Source organism: Nicotiana sylvestris, chromosome 5 (assembly GCF_000393655.2).
Source record: "Nicotiana sylvestris chromosome 5, ASM39365v2, whole genome shotgun sequence".
Lineage (NCBI taxonomy): Eukaryota > Viridiplantae > Streptophyta > Magnoliopsida > Solanales > Solanaceae > Nicotiana > Nicotiana sylvestris.
The window spans coordinates 33272538-33293165 of NC_091061.1; the positions used below are offsets into that span (position 1 = coordinate 33272538).

The 20628-nt window shown below is 38.2% G+C and overlaps 1 protein-coding gene across 2 annotated transcripts; it reads right to left on the bottom strand.

The window, feature by feature from the left end:
• Positions 1 to 3910: 3910 nt before the first annotated feature.
• Positions 3911 to 8139, bottom strand: LOC104236607 (2-alkenal reductase (NADP(+)-dependent)). Of its 2 annotated transcripts, none has more exons than XM_070174327.1 (5): positions 7777 to 8139; positions 5932 to 6033; positions 5013 to 5179; positions 4840 to 4922; positions 3911 to 4546 (listed from the first exon to the last, which is right to left on the bottom strand). In XM_070174327.1, the coding sequence occupies exons 1-5, from the start codon at positions 7940 to 7942 to the stop codon at positions 4168 to 4170; spliced, it is 897 nt and encodes a 298-aa protein (XP_070030428.1). In that variant the 5' UTR covers positions 7943 to 8139; the 3' UTR covers positions 3911 to 4167. The 2 variants fall into 2 exon arrangements, with proteins under 2 accessions (XP_070030428.1, XP_009788864.1); XM_009790562.2 differs by having other exon boundaries at positions 5932 to 6109; positions 7673 to 8137.
• Positions 8140 to 20628: the final 12489 nt, after the last annotated feature.

Sequence of the window (20628 nt, forward strand, 5' to 3'; positions counted from 1 at the left end):
AAATCATGTACCTGTTCAACTGTGGATGCACTCGCCTTTTCCTTGGACTTTGACATTGGGCAGTCTCGTTCAAAGTGCCCCTTCTTGCCACAACCTCAACACTCTGTATTCTTCTTGTTCACACGAGACTTTGATCTGTGCTTTGTTTTGCTCTTTCCCTGTTGGCTAGTCCGGCCTCTCACAAAGAGCCCACTTGCCTGGTCATCTCTATCTCCTTCAATGTGCCTCCGCACATCACTAGAGTTAAGTGTCTACCGCACTTGCTCAAGCTTGATAGGCTCCTTGCTATACATAATTGAATTCTCAATATCACGATATCCTGAAATCAATGAAAATAACAAAGAACATGCAAGCGTCTCCTCCTCCTTTTTAATTCCTGCAATCTATAAGTCCATGATAAGTTTATTGAACACATCTAAACAATCTTGTAACGAAGTACCTGACCCCATCTTAAATGTGTGAAGACGTCATTGTAACAACATCCTTGTTGTCACTGATCGGTCTTGGTATAGCCCTTCTAGCTTTTTCCATAACTGTTTGGCCGTCTCTTCGGTACCCGTACTCACTTCACAAAGCACGTTAGGTGCAAGGGATAGTTGGATTGCACTCAATGCATCCCCTTCAATCTTCTCCTTGTCGGGAGCTGATATATCCTTAGGATACTTTCCGTCAATAGCATGGATTGAACCTTCCCTCCGCAGTAACGCCATCATCTGGATCTTCCAGATATTGAAGTTGTTGCGTCCACTGAATCTATCAATTTCAAACTTCATGGAACTCATCTTTGCTTGTTCTTCCTCCTTGGATCGTTAAAGAATCTTGTTGCTCTGATACCAATTGTTAGCGGAAACGTAAAAGAAAGAACACAAGATTTAACGTGGTTCGGATCAAAATAATCCTACGTCCACCAGAGAACAGTTGCCTTTTTAATATTAACAAAGGAAGGGGAGAGTTCCCAATTACACTTAAGAGAATTTCTCTCTTAACTCTCTACTCACTACAATGTGTTGTATTATTTTTGGGATGGTTTCTACAAATGAAGGAGTGCATCTATTTATAGAGGTAAAGACCTCCTCTTGATGTCATTGGTGACATCAAACTACCTCCTCTTGATGTCATGGGTGACATCAAAGGAGGAAGCTTCCTCCTAGCATCCACACCAACTCTTTCCACCAACTCTTCCAATTGGCATGCCATTATTGACTAAGCATAAACCAACACCTTCAAACGTAGTAGGTGGCTTTAAACATATAAAAAATGTTATGAATTTTTTAAAACAATGGCAACTCCATTGTTTTGGCTACACCTTTTAGTTAAGCAAGAAAATAATAAAGCTCTAGACAACTTTTCTTTTATGGATTTGAGCCGAAATTAAATTACACAATTAAAAAAATAGTCATTTGCATCTACCAAAAAATAATACACAATTAGTACTTTATTATCTTAGCAAAAATTATTTTTATTTATGGTGAAACTGCAGCTAAGTTTTTACAAATTTAGCCCCCAAAAAATAAAATATACAATTGGATCAAATAGCCACTGTATTTTAAAAAGAAATTAAAATACAAAGTTAGATAAAGTTTGCATTATATATCAAGATAAAGTAAGAAGAAATACACAATTATATTCTAACAAATAAGCAATTATATTAATGATTGAAAAATATTATATCTGAAAGTTGATTTTTAAATTTTTCTTCACATGGCTAAAGGAGAGTGTATATATCCATGCACTTAACCACATCAATGTCCAGGAGTAACAACTATCAAATGGCCGACTTGGGGGTAACTAAGAATATAATTTGTTTAAGGGTGTAACCTTTTTTTAACATAAGCTCCATATTTTTCGCTCATAGATTAATATAGTCCTTTTAGAATCCTTTAACGATAAGCAATTCCATTATAATTTTACTTTTACTTCCATAAAAGAAAATACTTAGATGCATATGGTTATGTGCTTGAACGAAGAAAGAAATCTCACTCCAAAATGAAGAAAGAGTAGATTAATCAAAATATAGCGATTGAATAATACCTTTTGCAATTGTATTTAGTCTTTTTTAATATATTGAAAATAATTCATATGACATTTCTTATTGATAATAAAAATAAAATAATTGCATATTTGTCTTAAGAAGTTTTGCAAAAATAATTTGCGGGTCAAGAATTTCGACACTAAGTTCCGATATATGGGCAACACTTGGTAAAATTAGCACGGACTAGCCAGTTTTCGGATTGGTCATTCAAAAATAACCAGAGTTTGCAAAGTCATTAAAAAATAGCCACTATTTTGCTGCATCACGAAAAGTTCCAGCATAATATACTGGAGATAGGTGCACCTGTGTATGAACTTCCAACATATTATGCTGTAACTCCAACACACGGAAAGTTTCAGTATATTATGTTGGACCGGTATATTATAATGAAACCCCAGTATATTATACAGGAGTTCCAGTATATTTATGCTGGAATTCTAGTATATTATATTGGAGTATTTTTGTTCAGATTTATCTTTACATGAAAAGTGGCTAAATTTCGATTACTTTTGAAACTGTAGCTATTTTTGAATGACCACTTGTAAATCTGGCTATTTTTGAATTTCTTCCGCAAAACTTGGGGTGAAATTCAAAAATAGCCAGATTTACAAGTGGTAACTGAAAAATAGCCACAGTTTCAAAAGTAATCGAAATTTAGCCACGTTTCATGTAAAGATAAATCTGAACGAAAACATTGTTCAAAATCCGGAATATATTCCAGCATAATATATTGGAGTTCGAATTTTTTACATGTGAACTTCTAGCATAATATACTGGAGTTTCAGCATAATATACTGGTCCAACATAATATGCTGGAAGTTCATATATAGGTGTTCCAATCTCCGATATATTATGCTGGAACTTTCCGTGTGCTGGAGTTGGAGCATAATATGTTGGAAGTTCATACACAGGTGCATCAATCTCCAATATATTATGCTAGAACTTTTCGTATTGCAGCAAAATAGTGGCTATTTTTCAATAATTTTACAAATGCTGGTTATTTTTCGATTATCGGTCCGAAAACTAGTTAGCCCGTGCTATTTTCACCAAAACTTGCCTTGCGTCCTACCCATACCTCCGAGGGGACTATTCTATGTTGACCACAAGTTTTGACGGACAACATGTGTGCCAGCAATTTCTTAATAGTACTATCTTCAAATCATTGTAATCTCCATTACTGCATTATCAATTGCTACATCCGTTATGCTGATCTCTACCATTAAAGTTCATACAAGGAAAACAAGTAAGAGACATGATTTATGTATGACCAATTTCTCAGAAACATGAATTGTCAAGAGTACGAACCCATCTTTTTTTTTTCAATGTAAGACGGGTCGTGTGCCATGTCATTAAATTGTTACCAAATATATATTTTCCAGCTAAGGAGTATACTTTTGTTCACCATTTTCAATAGTTGAATCACTTCTTTGTTTTAAAATATAAGAAAAATAATTTTGTTACACGATTTCCTATTAATATATTTAGTATACCACTTGCCCTTTTCCTTGTTCTCCTTAAATACTTGCTCAAGGCTATATCATGGTTCCGTCGGGATGATCATGTTGGACCTAAAGTCGTATAGGCATTCATCCTTCTTGTCTTTGATTGATTGCCAACTAACATCGGAGAAAGATCAAATCGCGCAGGGAAGGGGTGCTACTCATCATCTCATCCCAAGCAAGAGCCAAATGTCTCATGCCTTTCTTGGTCAGACCAACCCAACCAACGATTTCCATTTTGTCGGATACTTAATAATGGTAGTCATATTCTTGCCAGGTGGCTTATGTGCATAAAAATTCCAAGCGTCCTTGGGCTATGCCATGAACTCTCATGCATGATACCAAAAAGGTGATTATTCTTCATCAAATATGCCAATGATACAAGAAAAATAATAGTAGTATCTTTTATAAATGCAATCTTAAATCTTAACATTATTCTGTAGAACATATAAAAAGCGGTGACAAAAAAAAAAAAAATAACAAAAGACTTGCCTAATAGAAGACTAGCACAAAGATCTAAACAACCTGGTTCCTTTATTTAGTTGTTAAATAAAGAATGGAACACTAGATTGTCAAGCGCGGAGGTAGCAGTAAGATCTTTATCTCTCTAGAACAAATTGAGGGGTCTGATTAAGGTCAATTGTGCGCCACACGGATGACCTGTTTACCTATGTTCTTTCCAGAAAATAGCCCAACAAAAGCTGATGGACCACTCTCAAGGCCTTCATTCATGTCTTCTAAATATGTAATCTTTCCCTCCTTGCACAAACTAGTAACATCTTCAAGAAAGCGCGGAAATAAATGAAGATAATCACTTTGGAGAAAGCCCTGCATCTTAACACGCTTCGTGATGAGTTGAATCAAGTTGTGTATCCCTTGCCGATCAGAAAAACTTTGCTGAGATACCATCCCACAGATGGCAATTCGGCCGTTAATCCTCATGTTGATCAATGCCGCATCTAGCATGGATCCACCTATGTTGTCAAAGTAAATGTCGATGCCCTCAGGAAAGTGACTATCAAGCAAAGTTAAAACAAGAGTTAGATTTGATTGTTATTATGAAAATGGACTCTATTCATCTTTATAATGCTCTAAGCAGAGGCGAAGGCGAATCCAGGATTAGACTCAGTGGGTTAAGAATAAGTGTGATCTTATTATATGTATATATTTTAATTTTTTTGCCATATGCATAGTTCGACAGGAAAACAATGAATCCATTTGAGCTCACAAAATCCGCTCTATATCCACCTCTGGCTCTAAGTTATTCCACTTTTCGACAGTTAAAGTTTGTTTAGACATTATCCTCACCTTTTAAGAGCTTTATCAAGGTCTGCTTCTTCCTTGTAGTTGAATGATCCATCGAATCCAAGCTTATCTTTTAATATGTCAACCTAATAGTATGAGGTTGAATTTGCAGTCAATAACATGAAATTAACAATGCAATTTCTAAGAGACCTTACAATCTGCGGCGAGAGACTTACCTTTTGTTTCGACCCGGCACTTCCTACAACATAGCATCCATGTAACTTAGCTAGTTGCCCAACAAGCTGGCCAACTGCTCCTGAGGCAGCAGATACAAAAACATATTCCCCTCTTTTAGGTGTGCAAACCTCATAAAATCCAGCATAAGCTGTAAAACCCGGCATGCCTGGATGAAGTCCACATTCATCAGACTCTTGAAGAAGCGACCAGACATTGAAAAATAACTGGAAAATCACGTCTAACAATTGCCATAACGGACAACAAAAGTAGATCGACTTAAAAATTAACTAAAGATTTTTAGTAATAGCAAACTTAAAATAGCAGGGTAAGGTGACAGAATTATTCGATCACCAAGAGAGCATAGTGGAAAAGGGCCACTTTTGCGCTCCTGATTTCGGGGACTTGGGGTGGGATCTAGCATATCGAAGAAAATGTTCAGAGTAATATAACTTAAAAGACAATGTCTAAGACCTCCAAATGCGAAAGTACAGCAGTCATGAAACACAAAATGGAAAGAGAGTTCCATAACCAGCATTCAACTTGAGAGATACAAGGTCTTAAAATCTCATAGAAGAGGAAGTCTAACTTTATGACGTTTTTTTCTTTTCAATTATTTATTTTTTGATAAGTAACTTTGCTGTGATGGACCAGTACAGATCAAGAAATTTTGTTGCAGAAAAGTAAAAACTGCATATACTTCAGATTCGATTAATTCCGATAAGGAAATATATAAATCATTTATAATTTGTTAAGTTCACTGACTGAACTCAACAAATACTAGTTTGGTGATAAACGAATCTGATGCTAAAGAGGTGAAAACAAGCTTGAACAAGGCTAATAGGAAGAAACACAAACTAAAAGTATGGATGCTATGGTGCTAATAAAAAGTTAAGAGACTTTAGGTTAAGATTAACCTACCAAGAAGACCGACATGATATGAGAGAGGTATATCATCAGCCTGAATTTTTCTCAGCTGCTCGGTTTTGTAAATTAAGCTGTACTCTTCCCAACCAGTGAACCCTGAGATTATATCACCCGGCTTGAAGTCTGGATTATCTGAGTCTAAAACTTTGGACACACCAAATCCTTCAATTACCTTTCCAAACGTTTACAGTTAAGCCTCATTGCAATAGTTTATGGCCAAGACAAAGTTCAACTATAAATGCAACTTGCTAGAACTGATTTTTGTGTTTCTTCTTGTGTGGTGCAAGTTAGGATTAGCCAGAGGGAATTCATTAGATTTTGTTTTTTATGCACCGGCTGCATATGATGTTTTCAAAAGAGCAGTTTTATTGTTCTGCGATTTGTAGTTTGCCACCATCAAATATATTTGTTAGACAACTTTGTTGAACTTATGACACGGATAGCATATCAATACAATATGTAGTTTTCTTTTCATGAAACAAAGGAACTATGATGCTACGGCAATGTTCAAGAAAATAAAGATTCAATTTGCCACCATCAAATCTATCCGTTAGATAAACATAATTGAACTTAGAAAAGTTTGTATGAGCAATTAAGCATGAGTACGCTAAGCATCTACTTTCACAGGAAACGGAAAGCATTTTAACCTTTTCAGAACCAAAGAAATTGTGATGACAATGGAGGCAATAAAGACTCACTATTGAACCAATAATAAACACAATTTAAGGACAGGTGAATTTTTGCAGAAATAGGTGATATTACAAATATTAGATAACGAGCATAGCCAATCTCAAAATCCGGACAAAGGAGGGTTGCGTAAAAATACTTAAATTACGATGACTCCTCTGAACATAAAGTATTCATGCAGCCAACCTCAACTAGTTTGAGATTGAGGATTGGTTAAATTAAGAGACAGAAGGATCTTAATAACTACAGCAAAAAAAGGGAGATCATCACAACTTATAAAATAAGCAACATTAAACATAACCAAAATATTCCAATTAAATCAATTAACAAGATGCCTCCAATGCCACTAACAAATGTAGAGAACTTCCGGTTCTAGAAAAACTAGTCTTTTATAATAATGGACCAAAACGGGCTTAAATAGAGCGATATGGATTGTGAGTATTCATTCATATAGCAAACACCAATTTTCTTGGGATTGAGGCATAGCAGTTGTTGAAGAGGAGTCTTCACGTAACTGGTAAAGTTGATGTCATGTGACCAGGAAGTCACGGTTTCGAACCGTGGAAACAGCATCTTACAGAAATGTAGGGTAAGGGTGCATACAATAGACCCTTGTTGTCCGGCTCTTGCCCCGACCCTGCGCATAACGGGAGCTTAGTGCACCGGGCTGCCTTTTTTTTTGAGGCGTAGCAGTTGTTGTAAAGCAAGTTATAAGATATAGTACAGTAGTTAGCAATTTGTCAAACGTCATGTCACCTAAAAGATAATTACAAGTAACTTCACATAGAAAGTGGAATCAACAACACAGAAAATAAGGCGGGCGACTTTTTTTTGTTTCCAATCCGGTGTCCGGTATCCAATTGGGGCCCGACTAAATTCGGATTCGCGCCGGACAATCCCACTCTGGGGTAAAGCGCTCACTAACAAATGCGACTCCATACCCAGGGACTCGAACCCGAGTCCTCTGGTTAAGTATAAAGGAGTACTTACTAAAGCAAGTTAAATTACACTGTCTAAAAAAATTTTTTATGATGCTATCGGTGTATACCTCTCCAGGAGTGAAAGGAGGGATGTAAGAGCCAGTGAAATTGCGCATTCGTCCACGCATAAAAGGGTCACAGGACAAGTACAAATTCTTGACCAATAACCCACCTGACCCTTTTGGGACTTTCTCTAGCTGCAACTTTTTTCCAATTCTCAACTCCATGTCAGTTTCCTCTGGTATTCCTTCTATGTATCCTTTGAATATGATTTGCTTGTTCTCCACTGTTTTTCCTAGTAGCTCAACTGCTTCTTCTTTTCCTGCTTTTTTCTCCATGTTTTACAACTACAGATAATGTACTCAAATAAGGCCTTTTTGTAGTGGTTTTAGAAATTAGATTGATCCCAAGATAGCAAATTTGTGATATTCTTGTTCCTTACACAGCTAAACTAGGCATAAGTAAGTGAACTTGGGGGATTTTGGAAAGTTGGGGGTGGGTTGGGATTGAGAAAATGTGTAGTTATAGCTGGAGTTAGGTACTTACCTAACAACCTCTTTTTGTCTCTGTTAGCCATTGTATATTGAACGGTACAACATGCACCACAACATTCCATTTTTTATTAAGAATCAATAGTCGCTCACCCAATTGCATAAATTAAAAATAACCGGCAAATAAATAATATATGTATAATTGTGTATAATAAATGCATAATCTATAAATACTAGTTAAAAAAAGTAAACAATGAACCAGTCCGGCTATTTGTGTAAGGATCATACATTTTTTTTGCTTCTCGTCTGGTACCCTGATTTGCTATTTGTGTAAAGATTTCACATATTTTTGTTTTCCGTCCAGTACCCTGATTTGAGGAGGATTAATCTAGATTCATGCGAAAAAGTTTCACTTTTGATATAAAGTACTCCTTATAGATGTGACTTCATTTTCTGGTTCGAACTTGAAACCTCTAATTAAAAATTGAGTAATATTTATTACTTCACTACTTTTTGTGATACAATATTCCGTATTTACACCAACGAATAAGTTACAAGTGTGTTATTTATATGCATTTTTATCCTTAACATGATTAATTAATGCAAATTTTACCTTAATTTTATCGTTTTATCATAATAAATTACTATGGTATGGTGTAATAATGGGCAAGTAAGTTTGTTTCTTATAAATGTATACTATCTTGGAGTCAGATGCAATGTGGTAGCTACGAGTTCAATTAAACTCATAATTTTCGACGCGGAGTAGAAATTTATGTATAAAAATTCATTAAAATTGTAAAAATTAATAGATTTGAACCCATAACTTTAAAAATATAATGGGTTCAATATTAAAATTTTTAAAAGTTGAACCCATAGAGTTTAATTTCTGGATCCACTTCTGGTCGGATTGATAGATCAAGAAAAATATTTATTTCTTAGACACTTTAAAAACTAAATCATACTTAATATATTATAGATCGATGCAATTTATGTATCCAAATATTAATAACACAATTTGAAATTTTTTGGACTTGTATGACCATGAATTTTTATTTTATTTTCTTATGGAGTCAGAATGAGCTAAGCGAGAAAGGGAAATGGGGAAAAGATGAAGGATTTTGCTGAGATTCGAGACCTACATCAATAACCTTTATCAATATGCATTAAGTTCAACTTTTACAAGATAAAACAAGACATTACGTTCAATATATAACTTGATTCTAAATAGAAAGAGTAACTTCAATACAGACTAATTTGCAGTTCTTAAATAATTTAAAGACAAAAACTTGATTATATTCTTGTTTTCTTTTGTTAATTTCTTTGGCATCATCTATTATTTGCACCAGCGGTGTACATATGTCGGGTTGGTTCGGATTATTCAATTATCAAACCAAACTAATGGTGTCGGATTTTTAAATGTATAAACCAAACCAAACCAACAAAGTCGGGTTTTTCAGTCTCGGTTTTTCTTGGGTTTTCGGATTTTCGGATTTTTTCGGTAAAGTTTTCATAGCACAAAATATGTAACTTGTGCTCTAAATATTTCTTTAGTCCTAGTAAGATACAACTATATGATGTATTTTCGAAAAAATAACACAATAATATGAGATAAGTCATAGCATTATAAAATATTCTATAACAAAGATAATAAAATTGCATAAGAAAATATTGCTAATTAATAAGGCATAACAAAAATTAACATAATCTAAAAATACTATATAGGTCATGCTAAAATAAGTATAGCTAATAAGTACTATTAATTACATAACTAAGCACTAAAAAAAAGATAAATTAAGTTATGCATTTTCATTATAAATCAATGCTAAACAAAGAAATAAATATCCAATACTATCATCATTCCTAGTGTTGAATTGAATTTCTTTTGTTAGAATTAATATTAATTTGAACTTTGTTTGAGTTACTATATTTATGGGCTATAAAATTTATTTAGGAATTTTTACCTCCTATAGCAAAAGTTAACACCTTATTTATTTTAAATAAATATCATTTAAAAAATAATTATATTCTATAGATACCTTTTACTGTTTATAGCAAAATATCTAATTTTGGTACATCCTACCCCTAAGGCCTAAGCTACTAAATACGCTATTCAGTTACACTATTTTTTTTTCTCTCTAATTTGATACATGTCATTTTCTCTTCCAAATAATACCGGATTCATTGACCGACCACCACTTCTCTTGGCTGGGATTTGGGAACCTCCTCCTCTCCGGCGAAATCCAGTTATACGGCTCTCTCTCTCTCCTTTTATCTCCTAGATTTTTTGTCAGATTTGAACTTGGTTATCTCAATTCCCAAATTCAAAAATGGGGAAAAACGATTTCTTAACCGCAAAGGCAATTGCGAATCGAATCAAAGCTAAGGGCTTACAACCACTTCTGAAAATAAGGCAACAGGGAGAAAGGTCAAAAACTCGAAGTATATCAGCTAAAGGAATCAGTAATACAACTTTGCTTCTGAGAGAGAAAAAGTTGAAGTCAATATAATTCACATGTCCAGAAAGAAAGGGGGTTGAGTGCAACAGAATCTATTTGTCAAGTTGGAATCTTTTTTATCGACTCTTGAATTTTGCTGTAAGTCTCCATGTTGGGCTTTTTTTCTTTTTGCTGAATTCTTCTGTTTAATAGTTTTACAGGATGCGTGGGAATAGTGAGATTCAGGGTTTTGCTTGACGACAGATTCGTCGAAAATTAGGGTTTGTTCTTGAACAAAGACGATAGATTTTGGGGCTGAGCAACTTGATTTTATGTTAATATATTTCAATGTATTTTCAACCTATCACGTTGTATTTTCATGTATTTCATTGTATTCATTGTCCTTTTTTATTTATTGTAATTCAATGTATCTCGTTGTATTCCATGTATTTCATTGTATTCACCGTCTTTTTTCTCATTGTATTTCAATGTATCCCGCTGTATTTTATGTATTTCATTGTATTCATTGTCTCGCTATATGCCATGAATGTATTCATATGTTTTTTTAATTAATATAATTTATGTATTCAGATGTATTATATAATTTCTCTGAAGATTGCTATGTTTTTGGGGTATTTTTCGGTTGAGAATCTTTTTTATAACTGGAAATATAAAATTTATGTGTTATAATTGAGTTTGTTGAGTTATATTAGGAGTCCATTATGTTAATTGATTCACTTTCTGTTTTAAAAATAGTGTAATCCCCTATTTCACGTCGTAAATACAGTTGAATACAATAATCTATCCAGCTGTAATCCCATGTTTCACTCTATGAATACAATCGAATACACTTGAATACAACAATTGATTAGCTAGACTTCCCTAATTCAAGTCTATTTTTGCTACTGTATTCGTGAATACAATATCTTAAATACATCAAATACATCTTATAACCACAGAAAATGTATCTATAATCCGTAATATAACAAATGGTATCTATAGATGTCTAATTACTGCTAAAAGATAGTGCTTTATGAAAATTTCTCATTTATTTACCATTCAATAATGTTAAGTCCAAACTTGAAATAATACGTTAAAATATAAAATTGTGAAAAAGTTTAAGAAATGTTTATAAATTACATTATAATAAATATTTATATATATAAAGTATTTTTAAAAATTCTAAAAACGTACTATTGGATTGGTTTGGTTTCGGTTTGACATTTTTAGTTAAAACCAAGCCAAAAACCAATTACGATTGGGTTTTTTTCAATACCAAACCAAATTAAACTAAAACCACAATCGAGTTTTTATTTTCGATTTGACCCGAATTATCGATTTGGTGTGATTTATCTATTTTTATTGTACATCCCTAATTTGCACATAGTGAAAACAAGAAAGTAACATGACGTTGGAGTGAAAAAGTTGTAGCTCAGAATAACTTTATTTCGGATGCATAATTTCAATAGTATAATCAATGTTTTCAAAATTTTATATAGTTTGTTAGGATCGAAATAATCAAGTGCCATGTGGAAGCTAGTAAAGTCACACTTAAATGACGATAAATCGAATAACAGAAGAAAAATATACCAAAAGAGACATAAATATTTAACGTGGTTTGGTCAATTGACCTACGTCCACGGATGGAGATGAGCAATCCACTATATGTGATGACCCAAAAAGTCATCACTTGTGTTGCAATGAAATTCTACGTTCCAAGGCCATAAAAACCTCCTTTAGCACCACCTCAATTTGCGTGTGCAGTCCGGGCGCGTAGCTGGAAAGCTTAAATGTAAAAATCTATGAAAAATGATAAGTTTTGACTATAAAATGAATAAATTTGACTTCGGTCAACGCTTTGGGTAAACAGACCCGAAAATATGGGACTTGGACGTATGCCCGGAATCGGATTCTGAGGTCCCAAGCCCGGGAAATGGATTTTTAAAGAAAAATTATTTTCTGAATTGTTTAAAGAAATTTGAAATGACATTTGCTTAGAACATGATGGTATCGGGCCCGTATTTTGGTTCCGGCGCCCGATACAGGTCTTATATATGATTTAAGACGTTTCTGTGGAATTTGGTGAAAAACGAATGTCATTTGACATGATTCGGACTTAAATTACAAAATTGATGTTTAAAAAAGTTTTGAGAAAATTTTATTGATCTCGAGATTTAATTGGATGTTCATGATGTTATTTTGATGATCTGATTACACGAATAAGTCTGTAGGATGTTTTTGAGGTTTTGTGTAAACTTGGTTTGGAGTTCTGAGGGCTCGGGTGAGTTTCGGGTAGGTTCCGGGGTGTCTTAGGCTTAAAAACAGAGCTGTTACAGGCTCAGAGAGGTGGAGGACCTCTGAACAGGCCAGTGCAGTCCGCACGATATGGACTGCTGCCGCGGAGAGGGCTGTGCGGCCGCACTAGTTTTGGTGCGGTCCGCAGTGAAGAACAATTCACTGGTCCGACTGCGGAAGCCTATATCTTTTAATCTACAAGGAATGTTGAGATGATTCAAAAACAAAAGTTGTAGCTCTTCGTGTCTAGTTTCCAGAACGATAAGGAAATCACAATTTGGACATATGTAGATAAAGTTATGGCCAAAATACTAAGATATATCACTGCAGAACATAGGAAGCCTGTGCGACCGTAGTTGATTTTGTGTGGTACGCACAGGGCATCTGAGGGCAGTATATTTAGACGGGATTTTTAGTTATTTTTCATTTTTTAAGACCCCAAAAATATAAGAGGCGATTTTTCAAACAACCTTTCTTCTCCAAATCAATTGTAAGTCGTTTTTAACTAGTTTTCTTCAATCATTGACATTTTTAACATGATTTCAACTTCAAATCAATGATTTTCATGGGGGAAATTAGGTGTTTTGGGTAGAACCTAGATTTTTCAAAAATTGGGGATTTGGACCTCGATTTGAGGTCCGATTTCAAAATAAATTACATATTTGAACTCGTGGGGGAATGGGTAATCGGGTTTTGGTTTGAACCTCGGGTTTTGACCACGTGGGCCCGAGGGCGATTTTGACGTTTTGGGTAAAACTTTAGAAAACTCATTTTCATGCATTCAAATTGATTCATTTAGCGTTTATTGATGAAATTAAGTAACTTGTGGCTAGATACGAGCGAATTGGCGGAGGAATCAAGGGGTAAAGCTATAATTGAAACTTGAGTTGTGTTCGAGGCATCGAGGTAAGTGTCCGGTCTAACCTTAGCTTGAGGGATTAGGAGTTGTGTCCTATTTGCTAATTGTTGCTTGTTGAGTACAACGTATAGGCATGGTGACGAGTATCTATACGTTGGTGTCGAGCATGACCGTGAGTCTTAAATTGATAGTTGTTATGTTCTTAAATGTTACTACGGATGCTTTAGTTGATGATTCTCGATATTGGGCACAAAGTTAGTTGTTCTCGTGGATTTCATTTATTATTGAGTATTGGTATGAATTGAGCTGAGTAGAAATTGAGTTAGGATTGGTTATAGCTGATTCTCCCTTGCTGGGATGTTTGTTTTGATATTGTTGTTCCCTTGCCAGGAAGTTATTATATTGCTTTTGTTTCCTTGCCGGGATTCCTTGTGATTTTGTGTTGGCTTATAAATGGGAACGGGTGGTATGCCTACCACGGGACTTGAGAGATGGGATCGGGTTTCACGCCTGCAACAAGATGCGAATCGAAAGTAAACTATGTCTTTGTTTTGTTTTCTTATTCTAGTTAATAGTTGGATTTTTGGTTTCCTTAAAATTCTCTTAAGATTCTGTTTTATCTGTCATTCCTCGGAGTATGTTTCCCCTTCCCAGCTTTAATTTGTTTATTCCAGTTTATTTTTCTGCTGTATATATATATATATATATATATATATATATATATATATATATATATATATATATATATATATAATTGCACAGGTTTATTTGGCGTCTGGTACTAGCCTCGTTACTACCTCGCCGGGGTTAGGCCAGACACTTACCAGCACATGGGGTTGGTTGTGCTGATGCTACACTCTACACTTATTTGCAGATACCGGAGCAGCACTGGGTCAGCAGCAGTAGCTTGGGAGCCAGCCATCAGTCCACCGAGAGTTCGAGGTAGTCCTGCAGGCGTTTGCAGGCCCGACGTCTCTTCTATTAGTTATTTTGTTCTGTTATCATTGTATCCGAGACAGACAATGTTCCTTCTTTCAAACGTTTGTATGTAGTAATCATAGATAGTCCGTGAATGTTGTGATACCAGTTTCCAGGTAGAGGCATATGTTGATTTCCGTATTATTTTGGTTTATTTTGTTTAAGTCTTCCGCTTAATCTCATATTCCGCTATTATTTAAATGTTTGTCACATGTTAAAGCAAGTTGTTAAAAGGATTAAAACAAAGAAGTAAAGAATTTTCTAAATTTCGTGGCTTGCCTAGCTTCTACGAGTAGGCGCCATCACGACTCCCGATGGTGGGAAATTCGGGCCGTGACAAGTTAGTATCGGAGCTCTAGGTTACATAGGTCTCACAATTCACGAACAAGCTCAGCAAAGTTTGAGGGATCGGTACAGAGACGTCTGTATTTATCCCTCAGAGGCTACAGAGTTAGGAAAAACTTCACATTTGTTCTTTCTTATCGTGCGGTTTTGCTTCTCAATACTAATTGCTTTTCTACTCTGTTCTTTTGTAGATGGCGAGAACACGCACTTCTTCATCCACCACTTAGTCGCCCGAGCCCCCAGCAGCAGCTCCCACGAGGGGAAGAGGGCGAGGCCGAGGCCGTGCCAAAGGCTGAGGTAGGGGCAGAGCTCAGCCCCGTGCAGCAGCCCTAGTGGCGGAGCCTCAGGTTGATTTTGATTACGAGGTTCCGGCCCCAGCAGTTCCGGTGAGCCCAGCTCAGGTCTTAGAGGGGTTTATTGCTACCCCAGTTCTTCAGGATGCTCTGGTCCGATTAGTGGGCCTCATGGAGAGTGTCACCCGAGCAGGCTTGCTTCTTATAGCACCAACCATCTCTCAGGCTGGAGGAGGAGCCCAGACTCCTACTACTCGCACTCTGGAGCAGGTAGCTCCCCAAATTCAGACTCCAGCGGTCCAACCAGTTGGAGCAGTTCAGCCGGGTGTGGTAGCTCAGACCAGTGATGGAGCGGCTATGTCTGGCGATGCTTTGTGAAGGCTGGATAGGTTCACCAAGCTCTTCACTACTACTTTCAGCGGTGCTTTTTCTGAGGATCCCCAGGATTATCTATACAGCTGTCACGAGGTTCTCAGGAACATGGGGATTGTTGAGACCAATGGGGTCGATTTTGCTACATTTTGCTTGTTTGGATCCGCCAAGACTTGGTGGAGGGATTTCTATTTGGCCAGGCCAGCCGGATCGCCAGCCTTGACTTGGGAGCAGTTTACACAGCTATTTCTGGAGAAATTTCACTCCATTAATCAGAGAGAGGCGTATCAGAGGCAGTTTGAGCACCTCTAGTAGGATTCCATGACTGTTACCCAGTGTGAGACCAAGTTCATTGACTTAGCTCATCATTCTCTTGTCATACTTCCTACTGAGAGAGATAGAGGGTGAGGAGGTTTATTGATGGTCTTATTCAGCCGATTCGTCTTCAGATGGCTAGGGAGACTGGGAGTGAGATATCTTTCCAGGAGGTGGCCAATGTGGCCAGGAGAGTGGAGATGGTTCTTTCACAAGTAGATGGTCATGGGTCGGATAAGAGGCCCCATTATTCAGGTAGATTCAGTGGTACCTCGTCTGGAGGTAGAGATTCATATGGTAGAGGTCATCCCCCTAGTCCTTTCCAGTCAGCACTTCAGGTTTCTCACGGTGCTTCAGGTAGTTGTGGTCCTCAAATGCATTATTCTGATTAGCAATCCTACAGTGCACCACCAACACCTATCAGTGCACCACCACTTCAGAGTTTCCACAGTCGTCAACCCCAGCAGCCAAAGGCTTGTTTTACTTGTGGTAACACGAGGCACATTGCTAGGTATTGCCCTAGAGCTTTGAGCAGTTCTCCGCATCAGGGTTCCCGTGCTATGGATCAGGCACCAGGTATCCCATAGGCCACCCAGTCAGCTAGAGGTGGGGGTAGAGGTGCTAGAGGTGGAGGTAGAGGTGCTAGAGGTGGAGCTCAGGCCGCTAGAGGTGGAGGCCAGCCAGCTGTAGGCCGTCCCAGAGATGTAGTTCAGGGTGGTGAGGCCCAACCCCAATGTTATGCTCTCCCAGCCAGGCCCGAGTCTGAGGCTTCAGATGTAGTTATTACATGTACGGTTCTGGTTTATGATAGAGATGTTTCAGTGTTGTTTGATCCAGGGTCTACATACTCGTATGTGCCATCTTATTTTGCACCGTATCTGATCACGCCTAGTGATTCATTGAGTGTTCCTGTTTATGTGTCTATATCGGTGGGTGATTCTATTATAGTTGATCGAGTCCATCGTTCTTATATTGTGGTGATTGGGAGTCTTGAGACTCGTGTAGATTTATTACTTTTAGATATGGTCGATTTCGATGTTATATTGGGGATGGGCTGGTTATCACCTTACCATGCTATCTTGGACTGTCATGCCAAGACTGTGACCTTAGCTTTACCGGGTTTGCCTCATTTAGAGTGGAGAGGGGCTCCTGGTCATTCTACCTGTAGTGTTATCTCTTATGTGAAGGCTCGTCGTATGGTCGAGAAGGGGTGTTTGACCTATTTGGCATATGATCGTGATTCTAGTGCCGAGGTTCCTTCTATTGATTCTGTGCCCATTGTTCGTGAGTTTCCTGAGATTTTACCTTCAAACCTGTCGGGTATGCCACCAGATAGGGATATTGATTTCTGCATTGATTTGTCTTCGGGCACTCAGCCCATTTCTATCCCGCCGTATCGTATGGCCCCGCCTAAGTTAAAAGAGTTGAAGGAACATTTACAAGGCTTGCTTGAGAAGGGTTTCATTAGACCAAGTGTTTTTCCTTGGGGTGCGCCAGTGCTGTTTGTTAAGAAGAAGAATGGGTCGAAGAGAATATGTATTGATTATCGGCAGTTGAACAAGGTTATAATCAAGAATAAGTATCCATTGCCGAGGATTCATGATTTGTTTGATTGGCTTCAGGGTGCCAAAGTATTTTCAAAGATCGACTTGAGATTTGGCTACCATCAGTTGAGGACTAGGGCATCTGATGTCCCTAAGACAGCTTTCCGTACTCGGTACGAGCATTATGAGTTCTTGGTTATACCATTTGGGTTGACTAATGCCTTAGTAGCTTGTATGGATTTGATGGACCGAGTGTTCAGACCTTATTTGGATTCGTTCGTGATAGTCTTCAATGATGATATTTTGATATATTCCTGCAGCCAGGAGGAGCACGAGCAGCATCTCAGAGTGGTTCTTCAGACTCTGAGGGATAGTCAGTTATATGCTAAGTTCTCGAAATGTGAGTTCTGGTTGGGTTCAGTTGCATTCCTGGGTCATGTTGTGTCAGCAGAGGGTATTCAGGTTAATCCGAAGAAGATTGAGGCAGTCAAGAACTGGCCTAGACCAACATCAGCTATAGAGATTCAGTGTTCTTGGGATTGGCAGGCTATTATCGTCGGTTCGTAAAGGGGTTTTCATCTATTACATCCTCGATGACCAGGTTGATCGAGAAGGGTGCCCAGTTCAGATGGTCGGACGAGTGTGAGGCGAGCTTTCAGAAGCTCAAGACAGCTCTGACTACGGAACCGGTGTTGGTTTTGCCCACAGGTTCAAGGCCTTATACAGTTTATTGTGATGTATCTCGTGTTGGGCTTGGTGTAGTGTTGATGTAGGACGGCAAGGTCATTGCTTATGCTTCGCAGCAATTGAAGATTCATGAGAAGAACTATCTGGTTCATGATTTGGAGTTGGCAGCCATTGTTCACGCATTGAATATTTGGAGGCATTATCTATATGGCGTGGCATGTGAGGTGTTCACGGATCACAAGAGTCTTCAGTATTTGTTCAAGCAAAAGGAGTTGAATTTGAGGCAGAGAAGGTGGTTGGAGTTTTTGAAGGATTATGCTATCACTATCTTATATTACCGGGAAAGGCCAATGTGGTGGCCGATTCCTTGAGTAGGAAGTCAGCCAACATGGGCAGTCTTACTTATATTTCGGTCGGTGAGAGGCCACTTGTTTTGGATGTTCAGGCCTTGGCCAATCGGTTCGTGAGGTTGGATATTTTTGAGCCTAGTCGGGTATTAGCTTTCATGGTCGCTCGTTCTTCTTTATTGGAGCGTATCCGTGATCGGCAGTATGATGATCCCCATTTGTATGTCCTTAGAGACACGGTGCAGCGCGGAGGTGCCAAGCAGGTTACCTTAGATGATGATAGAGTTTTGAGATTGCAGGGTCGAGTTTGTGTGCCTAATGTAGATAGGCCTCGGGAGTTGATTTTAGAAGAGGCTCATAGCTCCTAGTACTCTATTCATCCGGGCACCATGAAGATGTATCAGGATTTGTAGTAGTATTATTGGTGGCGTAGAATAAAGAAGGATATTGTTGCATATGTGGCTCAGTGTTTGAATTGTCAGCAAGTTAAGTACGAGCATCAGAGGCCTGATGGTTTATTTCAGAGGATTGAGCTTCCCGAGTGGAAGTGGGAGCAGGTCACTATGGATTTCGTTATTGGACTCCGCAGTCTCGGAGGAAGTTCGACGCAGTATGGGTCATTGTTGATAGGCTGATAAATTCAGCGCATTTCATTCCTGTGGCAGTCTCCTATTCATCCGAGAGGTTAGCTGAGATCTATATCCGAGAGATTGTTCGTCTTCATGGCGTGCCTGTGTCTATCATTTCTAATCGAGGTACGTAGTTTACCTCACGTTCCTGGAGAGCAGTTCAGCGAGAGTTGGGCACGTGGGTCGAGTTGAGCACAACATTTCATCCTCAGACGGATGGGGAGTCCAAGCGGACTATTCAGATTTTGGAGGATATGCTCCAAGCTTGTGTCATTGACTTTGGAGGCTCGTGGGACTAGTTTTTTCCTTTAGCAGAGTTTGCCTACAACAACAGTTACCAGTCGAGTATTGAGATGGATCCTTATGAGGCTTTATATGGTAGGCGGTGTCGGTCTCCGGTTGGATGGTTTGAGCAGGGGGAGGCTCGGTTGTTGGGTACAGATTTGGTTCAGGAGGCCTTGGACAAGGTTAGGATTATGCAGGATAGGCTTCGTACAGCTCAGTCCAGGCAAAAGAGTTATGCAGACCGCAAGGTTCGAGATGTGAATTTTATGGTCGGTGAGCGGGTATTGCTTCGAGTGTCGCCTATGAAGGGCGATAAGATTTGGGAAGAAGGGCAAGCTTAGCCCTAGGTTCATCAGCCCGTTTGAGATTCTTGATCGAGTGGGAGAGGTGGCTTATAGACTTGCTTTGCCGCCGAGCTTATCAGCCGTGCATCTAGTGTTTCATATGTCCATGCTTCGGAAGTATCACAACGATCCATCCCACGTGTTAGATTTCAGCACTGTCCAGTTGGACAAGGACTTATCTTATGAGGAGGAGCCGGTGGCTATTCTAGACCGGTAGGTTCGTCAGTTGAGATCGAAGAGTTTTCCTTCTGTTTATGTTCAGTGGAGAGGTCAGCCTCCTGAGGCATCGACCTGGGAGTCCGAGTCCGATATGCGGAGCCGTTATCCCCATCTTTTCCCCAACTCAGGTACTTCCTTCTTCTGTATGTTCGAGGACGAACGACTGTTTTAGAGGTGGAGAATGTGATGACCTTTTGGGTCATCACTTGTGTTGCAATGAAATTCTATGTTCCGAGGCCTTAAAAACCTCCCTTATCACCCCTCCATTTGCGTGCGCAGTCCGGGCGCGTAGCCGGAAAATGTGAAAATCTTTGAAAAATGATAAGTCTTGACTATAAAATGAATAAATTTGACTTCGGCCATTGCTTTGGGTAAACAGACCCGGACCCGTGATTTGACAGTCCCGGAGGGTCCGTAGGAAAATATGGGACTTGGGCGTATGCTCGGAATCGGATTCCGAGGTCCCAAGCCCGATAAATGAATTTTTAAAGAAAAATTATTTTCTGAAATTGTTTAAAGAAATTTGAAATGAAATTGGCTTAGAACATAATGGTATCGGGCCCATATTTTTGTTCTGGCACCCGGT